Source organism: Urocitellus parryii, chromosome 4 (assembly GCF_045843805.1).
Source record: "Urocitellus parryii isolate mUroPar1 chromosome 4, mUroPar1.hap1, whole genome shotgun sequence".
NCBI classification, from domain to species: domain Eukaryota; kingdom Metazoa; phylum Chordata; class Mammalia; order Rodentia; family Sciuridae; genus Urocitellus; species Urocitellus parryii.
The window spans coordinates 18,206,030-18,222,125 of NC_135534.1; the positions used below are offsets into that span (position 1 = coordinate 18,206,030).

General features: G+C 31.8%; 1 protein-coding gene across 1 annotated transcript; it reads left to right on the plus strand.

Moving 5' to 3' along the window:
- Window positions 1-6,792: 6,792 nt before the first annotated feature.
- Window positions 6,793-7,731, plus strand: LOC113176778 (olfactory receptor 4P4-like). Its single transcript, XM_026381321.2, has one exon. The coding sequence runs from the start codon at window positions 6,793-6,795 to the stop codon at window positions 7,729-7,731; it is 939 nt and encodes a 312-aa protein (XP_026237106.2).
- The last annotated feature ends 8,365 nt before the right edge of the window (window positions 7,732-16,096 follow it).

The window sequence follows — 16,096 nt, forward strand, 5'->3', positions numbered from 1 at the left end:
TGGGTATAATATTTTATTTAAAGTTCCTTGAATATGTGTGTTGTGTGTGTGTGTGTGTGTGTGTATATATATATATATATATATATATATATATATATATATCCATATCCAATCTTGTTTAATCAAGGTGTAGAGATCCACCTTAGTGATAATTTTATTTACAGAGATAAATAATATGTTATATGTACAAAAAAATTTATTTTTTATAAGATTGAAGAACATAGACATATTTTGTTACTTTCTCTTTGGAGGAAAGAATCCATAAATGCAAATGTTCTTCTGGGTGAGAAAGTTGGTCTGTATAACTCCAGGTACAGGAGTCTAAGAGCAGAGACTACGGAAAGTCCATCTATAAAGTTAGGGGTGCAAGGAGAACAGAGGGGATGCCGGGGGAGAATGTCTTCTGTGTTAAGAAGAGAAATAGCTGTGGAAGCACTACTCAGATTAGAGCAGCCATTTAAAGTATAATAAAGTCAAAACAGGTTTCCTTCAGAGTGTAGGATGTTTCCTAAAACATCTAGAATTGCTTTCAAGTTAAATCTTTGGAGGCCAATTGGCCATTACTCCTTTGGAAGCTTTGGTACCTGGAATATCTTAGGGTCTCTTGCATTTTTTTCAAATTATCAAATTATTAAATTTATTACATAAAAAAAAACTTGAAAAAGAAGTAGAAAAAAGAAGAAGAAGGAGAGGAAGAGGAAGAGAAGGAGAAGAATTACAAAGACAGTATCCCTCTAATCTCCTTAAAAATCAAGACAGAGATGCCTGCCATCATCTCCAAAGGTATGTTATATCCTCTCCTGGCCTCACCTCTTTTCTCCCCAGAACTAACTGTTTTCCTGACTGTTGGTGATAAACTCTTCTTCCCTGACACCTAAAAAAAAAAGTATGTGTTTTATGTTACAGGGATTTCTGCTGGGAAAATAGGGAAACAAGACTCTGTTTCATCAGGTACCTTGGAAGATGAGCTTGAGAACTCTTGGTACCTGGGGCAGCGTCAGTGCTCAGCATGCATTTTCTGTGCCTTGTTCTGCACACATCGCACAAGGGAAGTCAGCTCTAACTTTAGACACAGATGTTCAAGAAGAAAAAGAGAAACAAAACAGAAGTGATGTGGAAAAAAATCAAAATATTTGTAACTTTTTTTCTAGTTCTTTGAAGAAAGATTTCTACATTGTTTCCATATAAAACAATACTAAGTTTTATCATTTTTAAATTTTTTCTGAATTCCATTTTCTATAAGCAAACTAAATGCATTTTTAAAATTTCCTCAAAGAATACACTAAATGCACTTTTTAAGGAAAGACAAAGCACATTGCCTACCCTAAGAGGCAGAGATATACTGCACTCTGATCAATTTATAGAGATTACAGAATGAATAGATTCTTAAAAAAAAAAAAAAAAACATGGGATTTTGTTTTCATCAGTGAACTTGTTGTGTAATGTGCAAGGGAATTCAGTCACTGGGGCCCTGGAGGAGGTTAACAACAGAGATTCCTAAATCATTGGCAAAGTCAACTGGTTTTTCATACTATTTATTGTCCATATCCTAGTTTAACTGCAACAGGCCTGCAAACAAATGTCAGTTATCTATAAAATGATTCATTCTCTCATTTTTTTCTATAAATAACTCTTGGCCTTTGCAAAGTGAAGTGTAAATCCCAGAAACTGAAATAAAATCATCTAGACAGTAGGAAAATTGTCAATTTCAAAGAGGAAAGAGAAAACTGTGAAAGGAAGAATATAGGAATGAATTCATAATTATTGAAGCAATGGAACATGTGTGGTGAGTTATTTCTCCCCTTGCTTTATCCTGTCTGTGTGGATATTTATTTTGACTCCATTTTGTTAAATTCAAATTGAATGTCAGTTAAATCAAGTCCAGACATCCTGTCTGAATTTGATAAACTAACTTGTTTTGAGATTACGTGGATGATAAATTCAAAGAGTTTTGTTGAGGGGTACACAGGTAGACATAAGAGGGATGCTTACTAGAGTGGCAAATTTCAAATACAAAAAAATCATTACAACTCTTGGTAGGCAGAAAAGTATGATTAAGGAAAAAGTGATTGACAAGTGAGATACTTGCAACAGACACTACCATGGTCAGTATCTCTACTCCACAAAGAATTAACCAGAGATCCATGCAGATCACTATAAAAAACAAATGGAAATGTCTCAAAACTTGGGAATGTGTTTAACTTATCTCTGTTACTTTGTTGCCTGTCCTCATTACATGCAATGATTGTTATGATACTAATTACATTATTGAATGATTTATCTATGTATTATCTTAAATCTTTGAATTTGTATCTTTACTCATTCAACAATCATTTAATGGTTGGTGTTTTAATGAATGTTAGCCTCTATTTGACAAGACCTAGAAACAAAAAGATTGAGTAAAATAATTTTTTGAGCCTGCATGATGGACTAGATGACTCTTTTCATGTATTTAACAACTGGAAGTTAATTGTTCCCAAGTAGCTGAAGTAGATGTTCTCGTTTGCACTGTACACATCAGTAATGCTATGATGTGAAAAAAAAAAAAATACATGACCAAAATCACAGAGATTCAAGAGAGGTGGCTAAAATGCAAAAGTAAGTCTGTTCAAGGATACTCAGAATTCTAGGCAGTAGGTAAGACAGTTTCTCTGCCTGGAGGGACTTAAGATCTTGTAAATAAAGCATCTGTTTCATTTTAGTTTAAATTATAAAAACAGGAATGCTTGAGTCACTGTAACCTTTGTTTAAATAACAATACAATTAATTGTTTTTTGATTACATGGAATTTTTACAAGAGAAGTGCTAATTGCACAAAATTTTACTCACATTGCCAGGTGAAGTGTATTTGTTTTTTACATTACTTATTTAACATTATTACACAATACACTATTTTATAAAATGGGTCTACAAGTATTCTTAGAGGCATTGTGAAGATTTAAAAATTAATGCCTATGAAGAGTTTAGAAGAATGTTAGCCCATGGGAATGCTCAAATCATAAGATAATATAAGAATTAGTAGACCAATACATGGGTAGTGTAGTTAAATAGCTTACTGAGACCATGCATTTGCCCATAGCAAAACTACAGTGTAAACCCAAGTAGTTTCACTTCACTCTTTATATTTTATAGATTGTGTGGGAGACTGGAAACAGGAGACTCAGTGCTCTTTAACCAGGTACATGATACAGCTCACCCTTCCAAATGGCTTCTAACTGTAGGAGAGAGGAACAGTGTTGTTTTGTAGTTTTTGTATATTGACAGTATTTTTCTATTCTTGGAGAAATTGGCTTAGTTTTTCATCCCATTTTGACATTTATATATCAATATTAGAATGGCTTAAATAGTCAAAAGCTTTGGATTTGTACACCAGAATAAAATAATTCTGAAAACAGCAAGGATTTTCATATTAAATTTCACATTACTTTGGCTCTTCACCTGTTAGGTATAAACTCAAGTTCTGGACTCATAAAATTCCACTTTCCAGTTCTGATTTGTTTAATAATCCCTTGGAAGTCTGCATATATATTATCAGAAGTGCCTTCATTAATTTTTTTAAATATTTCTAAAGTGATATTACTTCTGGATATTGATCAAACAGAGCTAAACATAATGCTATGTTTGTGGCTGTAGTGTTTTGTTTTCTTCTTTACAAAGTTCTTCATCTATTTTTTAAATTTGAAACATAACACTATATGGAGAGATGTTATGTGTCATATTTTGGAGTGTGGAAAGAAAAACAAAAATATGAACTCACATTTAAAATTGTATACTCCAGACTTAAGAAGGTAAGTCAGTGGCATCATACACATAGTGACCAGTGTGAGGAAGAAAATGAAATGAAAATGGAGAGCTGCAAAGAAGCACAGTAAAGCCTTACCCTTGGCCTGGAGAACCAAGACAACTGGAGGGTTAAACATGTGGTTAGCAAGGGCATTTGTTTAGAAACCCTTCTCTTGATAGGCAGAGGATTTGACTGGCAAATCTCAAAGCTTCCTTCCTGCTTCTATAATATGACTCTTGAATTTCCTTGAAGTTAAATTTATTGGATTGTGCTATTGACAACTTTTAAGAGTGATATGGTAACACAGGCATTTAAATAAATTCAGACATTTAAAATCTCTGGTTTAGGAGTAAAATCATGGCATTTGCAGGTAAATGGATGGAGTTGGAGAATATAATAGTAAGTGAAATTAGTCAATCCCCAAGAACCAAATTGTGAATGTATTCTCTGATATATGGAGGCTGATTCACTGTGAGGTTGGGAGGGGGAGCATGGGAAAATTAGACAAACTCTAGATAGAGCAAATGGGAGGGAGGGGAAGGTGGGTAGAAGGAGGTAAAAAAGATGGTGGAATGAAATGGACATCATTACCCTAAGTACATGTATGACTACAGAATGGTGTGAATATACTTTGTATACAACCAGAGATATGAAAAACTGTGCTCTGTAATGTGTCATATGAATTGTAATGCATTCTGCTGTCCTATATAACAAATTAGAATAAAAAATTTAAAAAAAAATCTCTGGTTTAGAAACGTTAGGCATTTATTGATTTACTAGAGATTTCTTAACCATTTCATGACTGTGCCCAATCTGTTTTCTCATTTTATAAGTGAGAAAAATTTAATGCAGAGTAATACAGTGCTTTATACCTCAAATCATGCTTTAGGATATTAAATAACAATCTATAGGTAACAACTACCTGTTGTCACATAAACCTTTTCCCATAAACTTCCAAAACCCTGCTCTCTGAAATACACAGTGTCAGGATTCATCACGAGGTTTGACAGAAGGCATAAGGCACTTGAAATAGAAAGCAGAAATTCAGATTCTTCTTTCAAAAACTGAGAAAACGTTTGATTTTCAGAAAACCATGTCCTGTGACAAGAGCAAAACCATCCAGGTGAAACTGCCTTTTGTTCCTCTGCTTTAATTTTAATTATTGTGTGATTATGTGTAGAAATATGTCACTGACATGCCTGCAGAGATAAGCATAATTATGTTAAAATATGAACATTTATTATCAAAATCATATGTATGGAAAAGGAAAAATAGAAACACTTGGAATAGCTGTATAAGCCTCTTATTAAAATAGAATATTCATCTTCAAACTTTCATAAATACATATGTATATTTATCTGTATGTTTACATGTCTGTATTATATGCACATATGTATTAATATAAATGATATTAGTTTTTAATTTTGTTTTACATTTCACTATAAAGTGATTTAATTCTTCTTTATGAATAAATAAAACTCCATCGTGTACATATACCACATTGTCTTTTTCTATTTGTCTGTTATTGAGCACCTAGGCTGGTTCCATAACTTGCTCTTTGTGAACTATGCTGGATTAAACATTGGTATCCATGCATTACTTTAGAATGATAATTTTTAGTTCTGTTGGATACATACCAAACAGTGAGACATCTGGGTCATAGGATGTTTCCATGTCTAGTCTTTTAAGCAGTCTCCATAGTGCTTGTAAAATTGAGTGTACTAATTTGCAGTCCCAACAAAAATGGAGAAGTGTACCGTCCTCCCAACATCCTCACTTTAAATTTTTATTATTTGTATTCTTGATGATTGTCATTCTGACTGGGTGAGATGAAATCTCAGTGTAATTTTTATTTACCTGTATTTCCCTATTTACTAACAATGTTGAACTTTTTTTTTTTTTTCATATATTTCTTGGCCATTTGTATTTCCTCTTTTGTGAAATGTCTGTGTAGTTCCTTTGCTCATTTGTCACTTGGTTTATTTATTGATTGATTAAGGTTTTGGTTCTTCATGTATCTGGATATTGATCCGAGGTGGAAGAGTATCTGGCAAAATTTTCTTCCCAATCTGTAGGCTCTCTCTCTATGCTCATCATTGCTTTCATTTCTGTGCAGAGGCATTTTAATTTGATGACATACAGCTTACTAATTCTTGATTTTATTTCTTAAGCTTCATTTTGTTAATTAAGTCAGTTCCTATGACAATATGTTTAAATGTTGACTCTAATTTTCTTCTTGTAGTTACAGTGTTCCTGATTTAATTTCTAGGTTTTTTTTTTATCTACTTTGAGTTAATTTCTATGCAGGGTGAGAGAGATAGAATTCCTTTCTTCTAAATATGAATAACCAGTTTTCCTACATGATTTGTTAAAAATTGTATGTTTTCTCCAACATGTGCTTTGGATCATTTTAAGCAGCTTTTAAATGTTTTTCATATACAGAACTTTTATTTCTTCTTTTTATACATAATAACCATAGAGTATATTTTGACATATTCTACATATGTAGAGTTTGACTTATTCTAATTAGAATTCCATTCTTGTGGTTGTATGTGATGTATGTCATGTATTCAAATGTAAATATGGGAAAGTTATGCCCAATTTAGTCTACTGTCTTTCCTATTCCTGTTTCTCCTCCCTGTCCTTCATCCCTCTTTGCCTAATCCTCTGAATGTCCATCCATCCTTCCCCCTGTGACTTTTTAACTTTTAGATTGAATGTGTTTATTTCACCCTTTCAAGATTGAACATAATGTTCCTGAAAGGTTGACTTTTGAACTCATCCTGAGAATAATCCAAAAAAGAAAAAACAAGATAACATACTTTAATTAAAAATAATGATTTTAATTTTCTGAAATTTTGAAATCTTCTTTCTGAAGTTCTGATAGTTTCTTTCTGATAGTTTCCTGATGTTACTGTTATCATCAAAACTGTTTTTGAAATTTCTGAGATTAACCTATGAATTATGTCTTTTCAGGTAGCTGTTATTTATTTTTACTGAACTGGACAATGGCCAATAGGAATAATGTCACTGTGTTTATTCTCCTGGGACTTTCTCAAAATAGGAACATTGAGGTTCTCTGCTTTGTATTATTTTTATTTTGCTACATTGCTATTTGGATGGGAAATGTGCTCATAATGGTTTCTATCGCATGCACTCAGCTCATCAACCAACCCATGTATTTTTTCCTTTATTACCTCTCACTCTCTGATCTTTGCTATACGACCACAGTGACACCCAAACTAATGACTGACTTACTGGCTCAACAGAAGATCATTTCCTATAATAACTGCATGATACAGCTCTTCATCATCCACTTCCTTGGAGGCATGGAGATCTTCATCCTCACGGGGATGGCCTATGACCGCTATGTGGCCATCTGCAAGCCCCTGCACTATGCTACCATCATGAGCAGGCAGAGGTGCCACACAATCATCCTGGCATGCTTTGCTGGGGGATTTGCACACTCTGCCAGTCAGTTTCTTCTCACTATCTTTTTACCGTTCTGTGGGCCCAATGAGATAGATCACTACTTTTGCGATGTGTATCCTTTGTTAAAATTGGCTTGCACTGATACAAACAGAATTGGTCTGTTGGTAATTATTAATTCAGGACTGATAGCTTTGGTAATTTTTGTGATTTTGATGGTGTCCTATATCCTGATACTATATACCATCAGGGTTTACCCTGCAGAAAGCCGTTCCAAAGCTCTTTCAACTTGCAGTTCTCACATGACAGTTGTGATTCTGTTCTTTGTGCCTGTCCTCTTCATTTATATCAGACCAAATGTAACTTTTCCTGTAGACAAAATGTTTGCTCTGTTCTACACCATCATTGCTCCTATGTTCAATCCTCTGATCTACACGCTGAGAAACTTGGAGATGAAGAATGCCATAAGGAAAATGTGGTGTCATCCAGTGTTTGTGGAAGGGAAGCTACTTCTATGAAAGACATCTTAGAATTTCGCTTTAGAGCTCAACCAAAATCTGAGAAATAGAATGTTCTAAAAGCACAATTACATGTAAATAGAAGGAAAAAGTACTAGTATCAAATGGCACAGTAGAGTGATCACAGTTAACAATTTTTACTATAGATTTTTAAATAGATAGAAGAGATGATTTGATAATAAATGTTCAAGGTATTGGATATGCTAAGTCCCCAATCATCATATATTGCATGTATGTGTGAAATTATCACACTGCACTATACTCTTATATATACTCTCTCTCTCCATGTATACACACACACACACACACACACACACACACACACACACATATATATATACATATACCAATTTTTTTAAAGTTTATATACAGTACATGCAATAATTGAGTCAAAATTAAGTCTTTCCAGCATTTTCTCCAACCTTTTTCCTTGTTGGGCAATATAATATTTTTTAATGTTGCTTTTCCTCTACTTCCACATACTTGCCTTAAGTCCTCTTTATGTGACTTTTTGAGTACTTAATTTCCTCCTCTCCTATTGGTTTATAAACTAAGTCTACATAGATAGAAATGTCCTCATCAGAAAAGTAGAGCATGTGGTGAGGGAAGAGAACATGGATCAACTAGGAAGCACTACAGACAGAATGGAAACTGGTACAACCAACAACTAAATACTCTGGAACATTGCATGAAGGAACATAGCTGCACATGATAAATTACACATATATGCTGATTAATAGGAGACTGACAGAAAGAGTAGATATCATATAACTGCATTTATATAAAGTGAAAAATGGGTAAAACTGATCTATGCTAACATAAATCAAGATAGTGGTTATTTCTGGAACCTGGAGGAAGGTAACCTCTGGGTGACTGCTGATATGCCCTGTCATGATCTGGATGGCAAGTACAGGGAAATGTTCCATTCTTCAAAACTCAGAGTGTGATTTATGCTTGTGCGATAAAATGAATAAAGTAACGGATCATCTAAAGAAAAAATTTAAAGCTTTAAATGGTTACATTGGAAAATCAAAGCTAAAAATATCAAATTAAATTCAGCATACAAAGGCAGAGGATAATTTACAGATTGTACAGAACCGAGGAACAAATGAATGATGAACATGTGGAAGAGAAACATCCAATGTTACTTTTCAATTTAAAATATGAACAAACTAGCAGTTTCTTATTTGTGTACAATTTCTTGTTGGCCATTTTGAAATTCAGAAAAAAACTGTCTGAAAATCATTATATTCATGTTGGTGGTAACAAATTATTGAAATAAACCAATGCTACTTACAAAATGTATGCATCTCTCTGTATGTGAATATTCACGTATTTTGTTGTAGAAAATTCACGTGTGATTATGAAGGGCTACTCTAACTTTTTCTAGGAAATTATGCAAAGTATACTCTATATAACCCTAAAAATTATAAAATGTGAAAAATTCTGTATTCATGTGCTCTTCAGAAACAATGTGTATCATGAAAGAAATTAATGAATTTATGTTTGAAAAAACAAGTAGAATTAATTAAAATATTCAGATTAATACAAAATTAAGGATAGTTACAAATACACAAAGTGTGGTGTTAAGGATTTAAGGTGGACATTAAAGATGTATAGGAATATGAAATAAGAAATCACACTGAAAATAGATAAATGAAATTATAAATAAAATATAAATTAAAATCTATATGAAAAATATGAACCAATAATTGAAAGAAAACAAGAATGGCTCTGTCAATTTAGAATAAAATTATTCAGTTCTTTATTATAAAACACTCTGACCAGAAACTTTTAAAGGAAAACTTTACTAAGCATTCTGGGAAAAGACTATACTAATTCTACAAAATTGTATTCACAAAATAAAGGTGGAAATTCAATTCATTTAATAAAAATAGTATAATTTTATCATCAAAAGCAAATAAGAGTTTGAAATTCAATCTCATACATGAATATTGAAGTAAATTCTAAACACTTTATTAGAAAAATTATTCTATCAATGTATGAAGTCATCTCATCATAACTGATATTTGTTTACAAAGAATGCAATCTATCGTTTATGTTAGTATGTTCCCATATATAAAAGGAGAGAATCTATGTAATTATCTCTCAGATATTTTAAAAATCTATATAAATTCTTGGCAGATGAAATTGTTATGTCTGGTATAGGTTATATAAAAATGAAGAAACAATATAACTTTTAATGTTGAGAGGTGAAAAATATTCAACTTAATAAAAGCAAGCCAAAGGCTTCTGTTGTCATTTCTATTTAATTTAATATTGTACTATAGGTCCCAGTCAGTATATAATGATAAAAGCTTCAAGAATTAAAAAATGTGTGTGTTATAAATAAAACTATCATTCAAAATTTACATGAATGTCTACAATCAATTATAATTATCAAAATTCCAGTTTCTCCCCAGGTAAATATAGAGATTTCACAGGAAATAGTAATGGAAAAAGGTATAGAATAATGAAGCTCAAAGAGGCAAACTGGGAATGAAAGGTTTACCTATGTCCAGAAATAGAATAGATGATAGGCTGATGAGAGATTGCACTAGTTACAAAGGAAGAGAGAAAAGTGTGAGGAGAAAACACGTGTTTAACAATGAAGCAAGATACAGCTCAAAGCCCATAAATTGTACAATGAAGATTTCTAAGGAGAGGAACTTCATATTTACCAGTGTTCAATCCTTAAAAATGTATAGGCCTCAGCTCTTGGTAAATATGTAGTTGCAAAAAAAAAAAAAAAAAACAGTTGTGCTTGCCAAAACAAAGAGAGAAATTTAAAATTTATGGATAAAAGTTATGATCATCTGAGTAGAGAAATATTGACATACATATGATTATGATCAGAATTTTTGTAAAAAATATATTTTTATATTAATGGATTCTTCCTGATGTATTCTCTTGAAGAAGTAAGTCACACCATTCTTAAATCTGTTCTATATTTTATCAAATATTTTACTATTGTTTCAAATTGAACTTAAATAGAAAGTAAAAAAAAAATCTCTAATTTTAAGAAACATTTATTTTGAGTGTTTTAAACTTCTCTTTTATAATAAAGGCAGTTAGATTCACTGCAAGAGTGAAGGGAATATAAGTCTTAATTATTGTACTTACTGTCAAACCAGTTACACAAGAACAGTCTCCATACTTTTAAGTAGAAATATGGAGTTATTTCAGAGGCAGGTGAAACTTCTGAGACTCACATATAAGCCTTGGAGAAGAATGGTGAGTCAAGAAAACAACTGAAATAGTACAGGAGATTATGCCTGTTTGACATTCCCCTCAATACTGGGGTGTGCATGAGGGGGTATTATTCTGCCCTTTCCTTGGTGAGTTTCAGCATTCACCTCTGATAGTATATGTATCCTCCATGGCTAAATGGGTGCATCTAACCTGTTACTTGCTAGCTGTATAACCTTGGCAAATTTTAACCATATAAAGTTTCATCTGAATACTGATCCAGAACCCTGTACAAATAAGCTGTGACTTTCTTTTAATGATATATCTATATTGAAATTAACATCCAAAATAAAATATGAATTAGTTATGAAATTAATAATTAGTTTATTAATTATTAGTTATTAATAATAACTAATTAATATTAGTTTATTAGTTTGGGGGCATAAATAACATACAATTTGGTTCATGTCCTGAATTATTTTATTGCACCTTGGGGAAAATGACAATATGCTTCATGGTTTTGGCACATATGATTCCCCATGAAATATGAAGGGCAATAAATTCAACAACTAAGATAGAATGGATAAATTCCTTGAATGTTATAATTTCCTAATACTCAATAAAATTAAACATACCTACTTTTTAATATCCTTTTATGTTTTAAATAACATGAATTTTTTGTTTCTCATCTTCACAATGAAATCCACTCTTTCCCCTCCAATTAGCTTCTCTAACAAATTCTACCAAAACTTAAAAGAAAAATAGTATAAATTATACAAAAAGTGGACAGCAATACATAAGATATCACATCTGAATAAATTCTGCAAGTTCAGCATTTCTGTGGCACTTATGCTTCATGGTAGCTCTTTCATATTTGCATTTCTGTACATTGTCATATCATCTGTACTTGAAAACAGTTTTATCTAATCTGTTCAATTATGGATGGCTTTTCATTGTAATTAATAGTAGTAGTAGTAAAGGGTGCTTATATTGAGATTTAAACATACCTTAATATCAGTTCAATAAAAAAAATATTATTTTATAAACAATTATCAGAAAATGACCTTTAAACTTTAATATATAGTAACATTATAATTATATGAAATACTTAGAAATTAACATAACTGCAGGCATAAGAAAGTTACATAGAATATAGGACTTCATGACAAAAATTAGAGATTTTTAACAAGTATGGGGAAATTCCACATGGAACAATGAGATGGTGGCTACACATTAAGACATCTGCTCTATTCCTCTTTATAGTAATCTCAAAGCATTCCCTATGTAAAATGAGTAGACACTTTTTAATTTTAGAAGACAATTCTAAAATTACATTGAAATGCTAAATATGGATTATTTCACACAACTTCATAGAGTGAAATTTAAAAACTTACACTACGTGATTTAGAAATATAATATAAAACTACAAGAATCAAGTAGTGTGGTATTTTCATAAATTCAGGTGGGTAGACCAATGAACAGATTAGAAATTCCAAACACAGATTGGTACATCTGTGTTCAACTAATTCTCAACAAAGGTCTGTACACACTTCAGGTGACAAAAGAGTCTGTTTAACCAATATTAATGGGGCAACTGAGAGTCCATATGCAGCAAATAAATCCTTGAGCTATATGGACAGCCTTGTATAAATAGTAATACAAAAGGACTCAGCTACGTATGTAGCATACAAATATCTGTACATTGAGTGCCGATTTATTCTGATATTTTCATTATGTTCTCAATTTTACTCCATTTCTACCATCACATGTGTAAGAGTTACAAAATGCTTATTTTTTGGCTTTTCCCCTGTCTTCCATTTTCCAACTATTTATTTCATCAAAGTTAGTTCTATTGACAACCTGCTGGTAGTCCTGACCTCACTGGCCATGATTTTTTTTCATTCATCTACACTAGTTATGAAAATTTCCCTTGATAATTACCCATATTTGGATTGTAAATGCCTTTTTTCTCTTTGTCCTTCATCTCAAACTTTTGTGAAAAGCTTATTTAATTCTGTTCTATGCTGTATTATTTTCCTCATTCTTTCAATAGCTAGTTGAGCTCAGAGCAAGTGATATTTCCTGATCTGCACTGTCTGACTGGAACATTTTGGTGCCTCCAGGGAATTAGGATTAAAAAAAAAAAAAGACTTTATAGCAAGATAATTCTCAGAGGCACCAGGGACTTCATGTTAGACAGTTTCACACGTGTTGAAGACCTTTTTAGAAATGCCTTTGAGGATTTAGAGTTTTCAAAGATGTATTAATACTTGTCATGTAGGTTTATGTTATGCTCTTCTGAACCAAATTTTCTTCAAGAAAACTAATGAAATAAATTACTCCGAGGACTTAAAAGATCACTTTCTTTGGATGTAATGTTTCAAATACTTTGTTTTTTGATTGAGGATTTACTTCTTGCACACTTAATTAATGATTAAATAAGTTCCAATTACCTTATACAATACAAAACTCCTAAAATATGTCAAGATTCCAAACTAATTTTAGAAACTTGACATGTGTGTGTGAAATGCTGGTTGGTAAATCTGGAGGTTTTATTTCAAATTTGCATACAAAGAAGAGTTAAACTGAGTATCTCCGGTTGGAGCTCTTTGAAAGTGAAAACTGATGTGACTGTTCTTTAGACCTGGTTTTCTATGAATTATCTATACAAATGAATTTGGAGATACATTACTTTATTCATTTCATTAAATTTCATTCTTAAGACTATAATTTTTATTATTGAATAAGAATTTGATTAATGCAAAATGCTCTTGCAAATTTTATTTTTAATATTACATAATTCACAATCAGAATTCCAGTTGTGAATAAGGAGTCACATCAATTTAATGAAATCTTAAAACTGCAAATGAACTTCATAAGTCTCATTCTGATGCTTATATACCTTCTTCCATATTCTTATCAAAGACCAAGCCAGTGAATGTTGGAACATCTCTAGTGATGAGTGATTTCCTTATTTTTAAGACACTTTTCTTCCTGAAATGGACTACATTCATCTGATTCTGCTAAGGTAAGTTATTATACAGCATTCAACATTGCGATAACACTGAAAGAAAATTGAAACTCATGATAGAAACTCTAATGAAATGTTCCTTATGTTCTGAGAGCACATTCAAAAGGGATTGCAGTGATTTTATGCAATACTACCAAAGGTATAAAGTAAGCACCTGATTGTATTTTGATAGTATATGAAAAATCTCAAGCTAGTGGTATACAATGTTAACCAAACTCTCAGAGTACTTTTAATACTTTTAATTAATGAAATGCAAAAATGGTATTAAATCTGATTGCCTTCATTGAATTTATTTGAGGATATTTTCTTTATTGTTCTGCTGGCTTTCTCTCCCCTCCTGAACCGGGGATGGAACCCAAGGTTTTGAACATGCTAGGCAAGCACTTTACCACTGACCTACATCCCTAGTTCATTTTTTGTTTCTTAATTGAATCCAATTATTCATTTGTACATTAAAATTTTAATAACTGATCACTTGAAAAATACAAAAAATAAAAGGAAATTAATATTGTGGTTGCGAACTTACATGACATTAAAGTTTTTATTATTTCTTGAATTCCTCAACATATTTCTGAATTAGGTAATAATTTCATAATTTTATAATTGTCAAATATGAGGCTTCATGATTCATGTCAGCTATTATCTTAGGGTTCACAAATTATATGGAAAAATAAAAGTTAGCTCTACTTTCCCAGTTCCTTACAAAAATTTGTTAATGTATAGAAAAGAAAGATCTTTAATAAATTTATTAAGAGTGCAGTTTGAAGAGTGTCTATGTTTATACTGGTTGATTAATTATTCATAGATAAAATATTGTCAAGAGTACTCACATTTGAGCATCTAAGTCAATTTCAAATAACTACACTCAAAGAGATAAAAAGCAAATGTAATATCAAACATTTGAATATTCAAAAATCTGAGTTACTGCTAAATAAAAGCAATTTGAAAGAAAACAACTCACCATGCAGTTAGTATAATATTCCTCATGTTTCTGCCTCTTTTATGTTGTTGCCACTATTTCAGCAAATTTTGGAGTGGAAACATAATATTTCTTCTTTTTACTACTAATGAGAGAACTTGGAAAATATGGCCAAGAAATACTTTATCACATGATTTTGTGATAAAAATTCTCTTCTCATGACTATAATAATATCTACCTGTTAAAGTCTACTAACAGAGGTAATCGACCATAATAGTGGTGTCCCCTCATTATAGAGAATGGGATTTTAACAGCTATAGTGGGTTGAACATCTGTAGATAGACAAAAGATCTCTGACTTAAGGGATGCACATATTGCTGAAACTGAAGGAAATTCATTTCAAATTGATATTGAATAAAGACTGCTGGATAACATGCTTATGTAACTGCAAGAATTGTCCACATAGACATTCAGAAAGCCCTGTGGGTAATTTGCTTATCTGATACCTAGCATAGCATTTTCTATGGAGATGAGCACTCACAATACTTCCTTTCACTGTGTGCCACATGATGACCCTTATTAATCTTTTCGCAAAGAAAGGATACAGCTCCAAACTGTGGGCATCCAGTTATCTGCCTCCAATATCTATAGAATATTATTTTCTGGTCCTCAGAAATTACTTTTATCCCCTTGATCAAGTCTATTTATTGAAAAAAACACAGATTTGGATATATTGAGAAACATTCAGTTTTTGTAGTTCACTACCCTACCTGTTTAACAATTATCTTTAAAGCAATTTATCATAGGTAAGTAAATCTACTGCAAATGAACATTATGACATCTTTTAAACAGAGCCTTAGCATTAGTTGATTGAGATAGGGAGAAAATCATCCAATGAAATGCTTATGAAACTTAGCCTAGGTCCTGTTCATTTCCAAATACTATGAGCCTGTTAATTATTTTTGCTTTATAAAATAAACATAGCAAAACAAACATAGATTTAGAAGTTGTCAGCAATCTATGAGTCATAATAGAAGCATATTAAAATTTTTCTCCTTGAAGAAATTAGAATTGAATATTAAATTTAAGTATTTTTTCACAATTTGTTCATTTTTGGTGCCGTACTGATTAGCTAGTCATCATCAAAAATATTCCTAAAGACAGGTTTGAACTTGTGACTCACTAGCTAATGATGGCTTCTAAATAACTTTGCTACAAAAGCATCC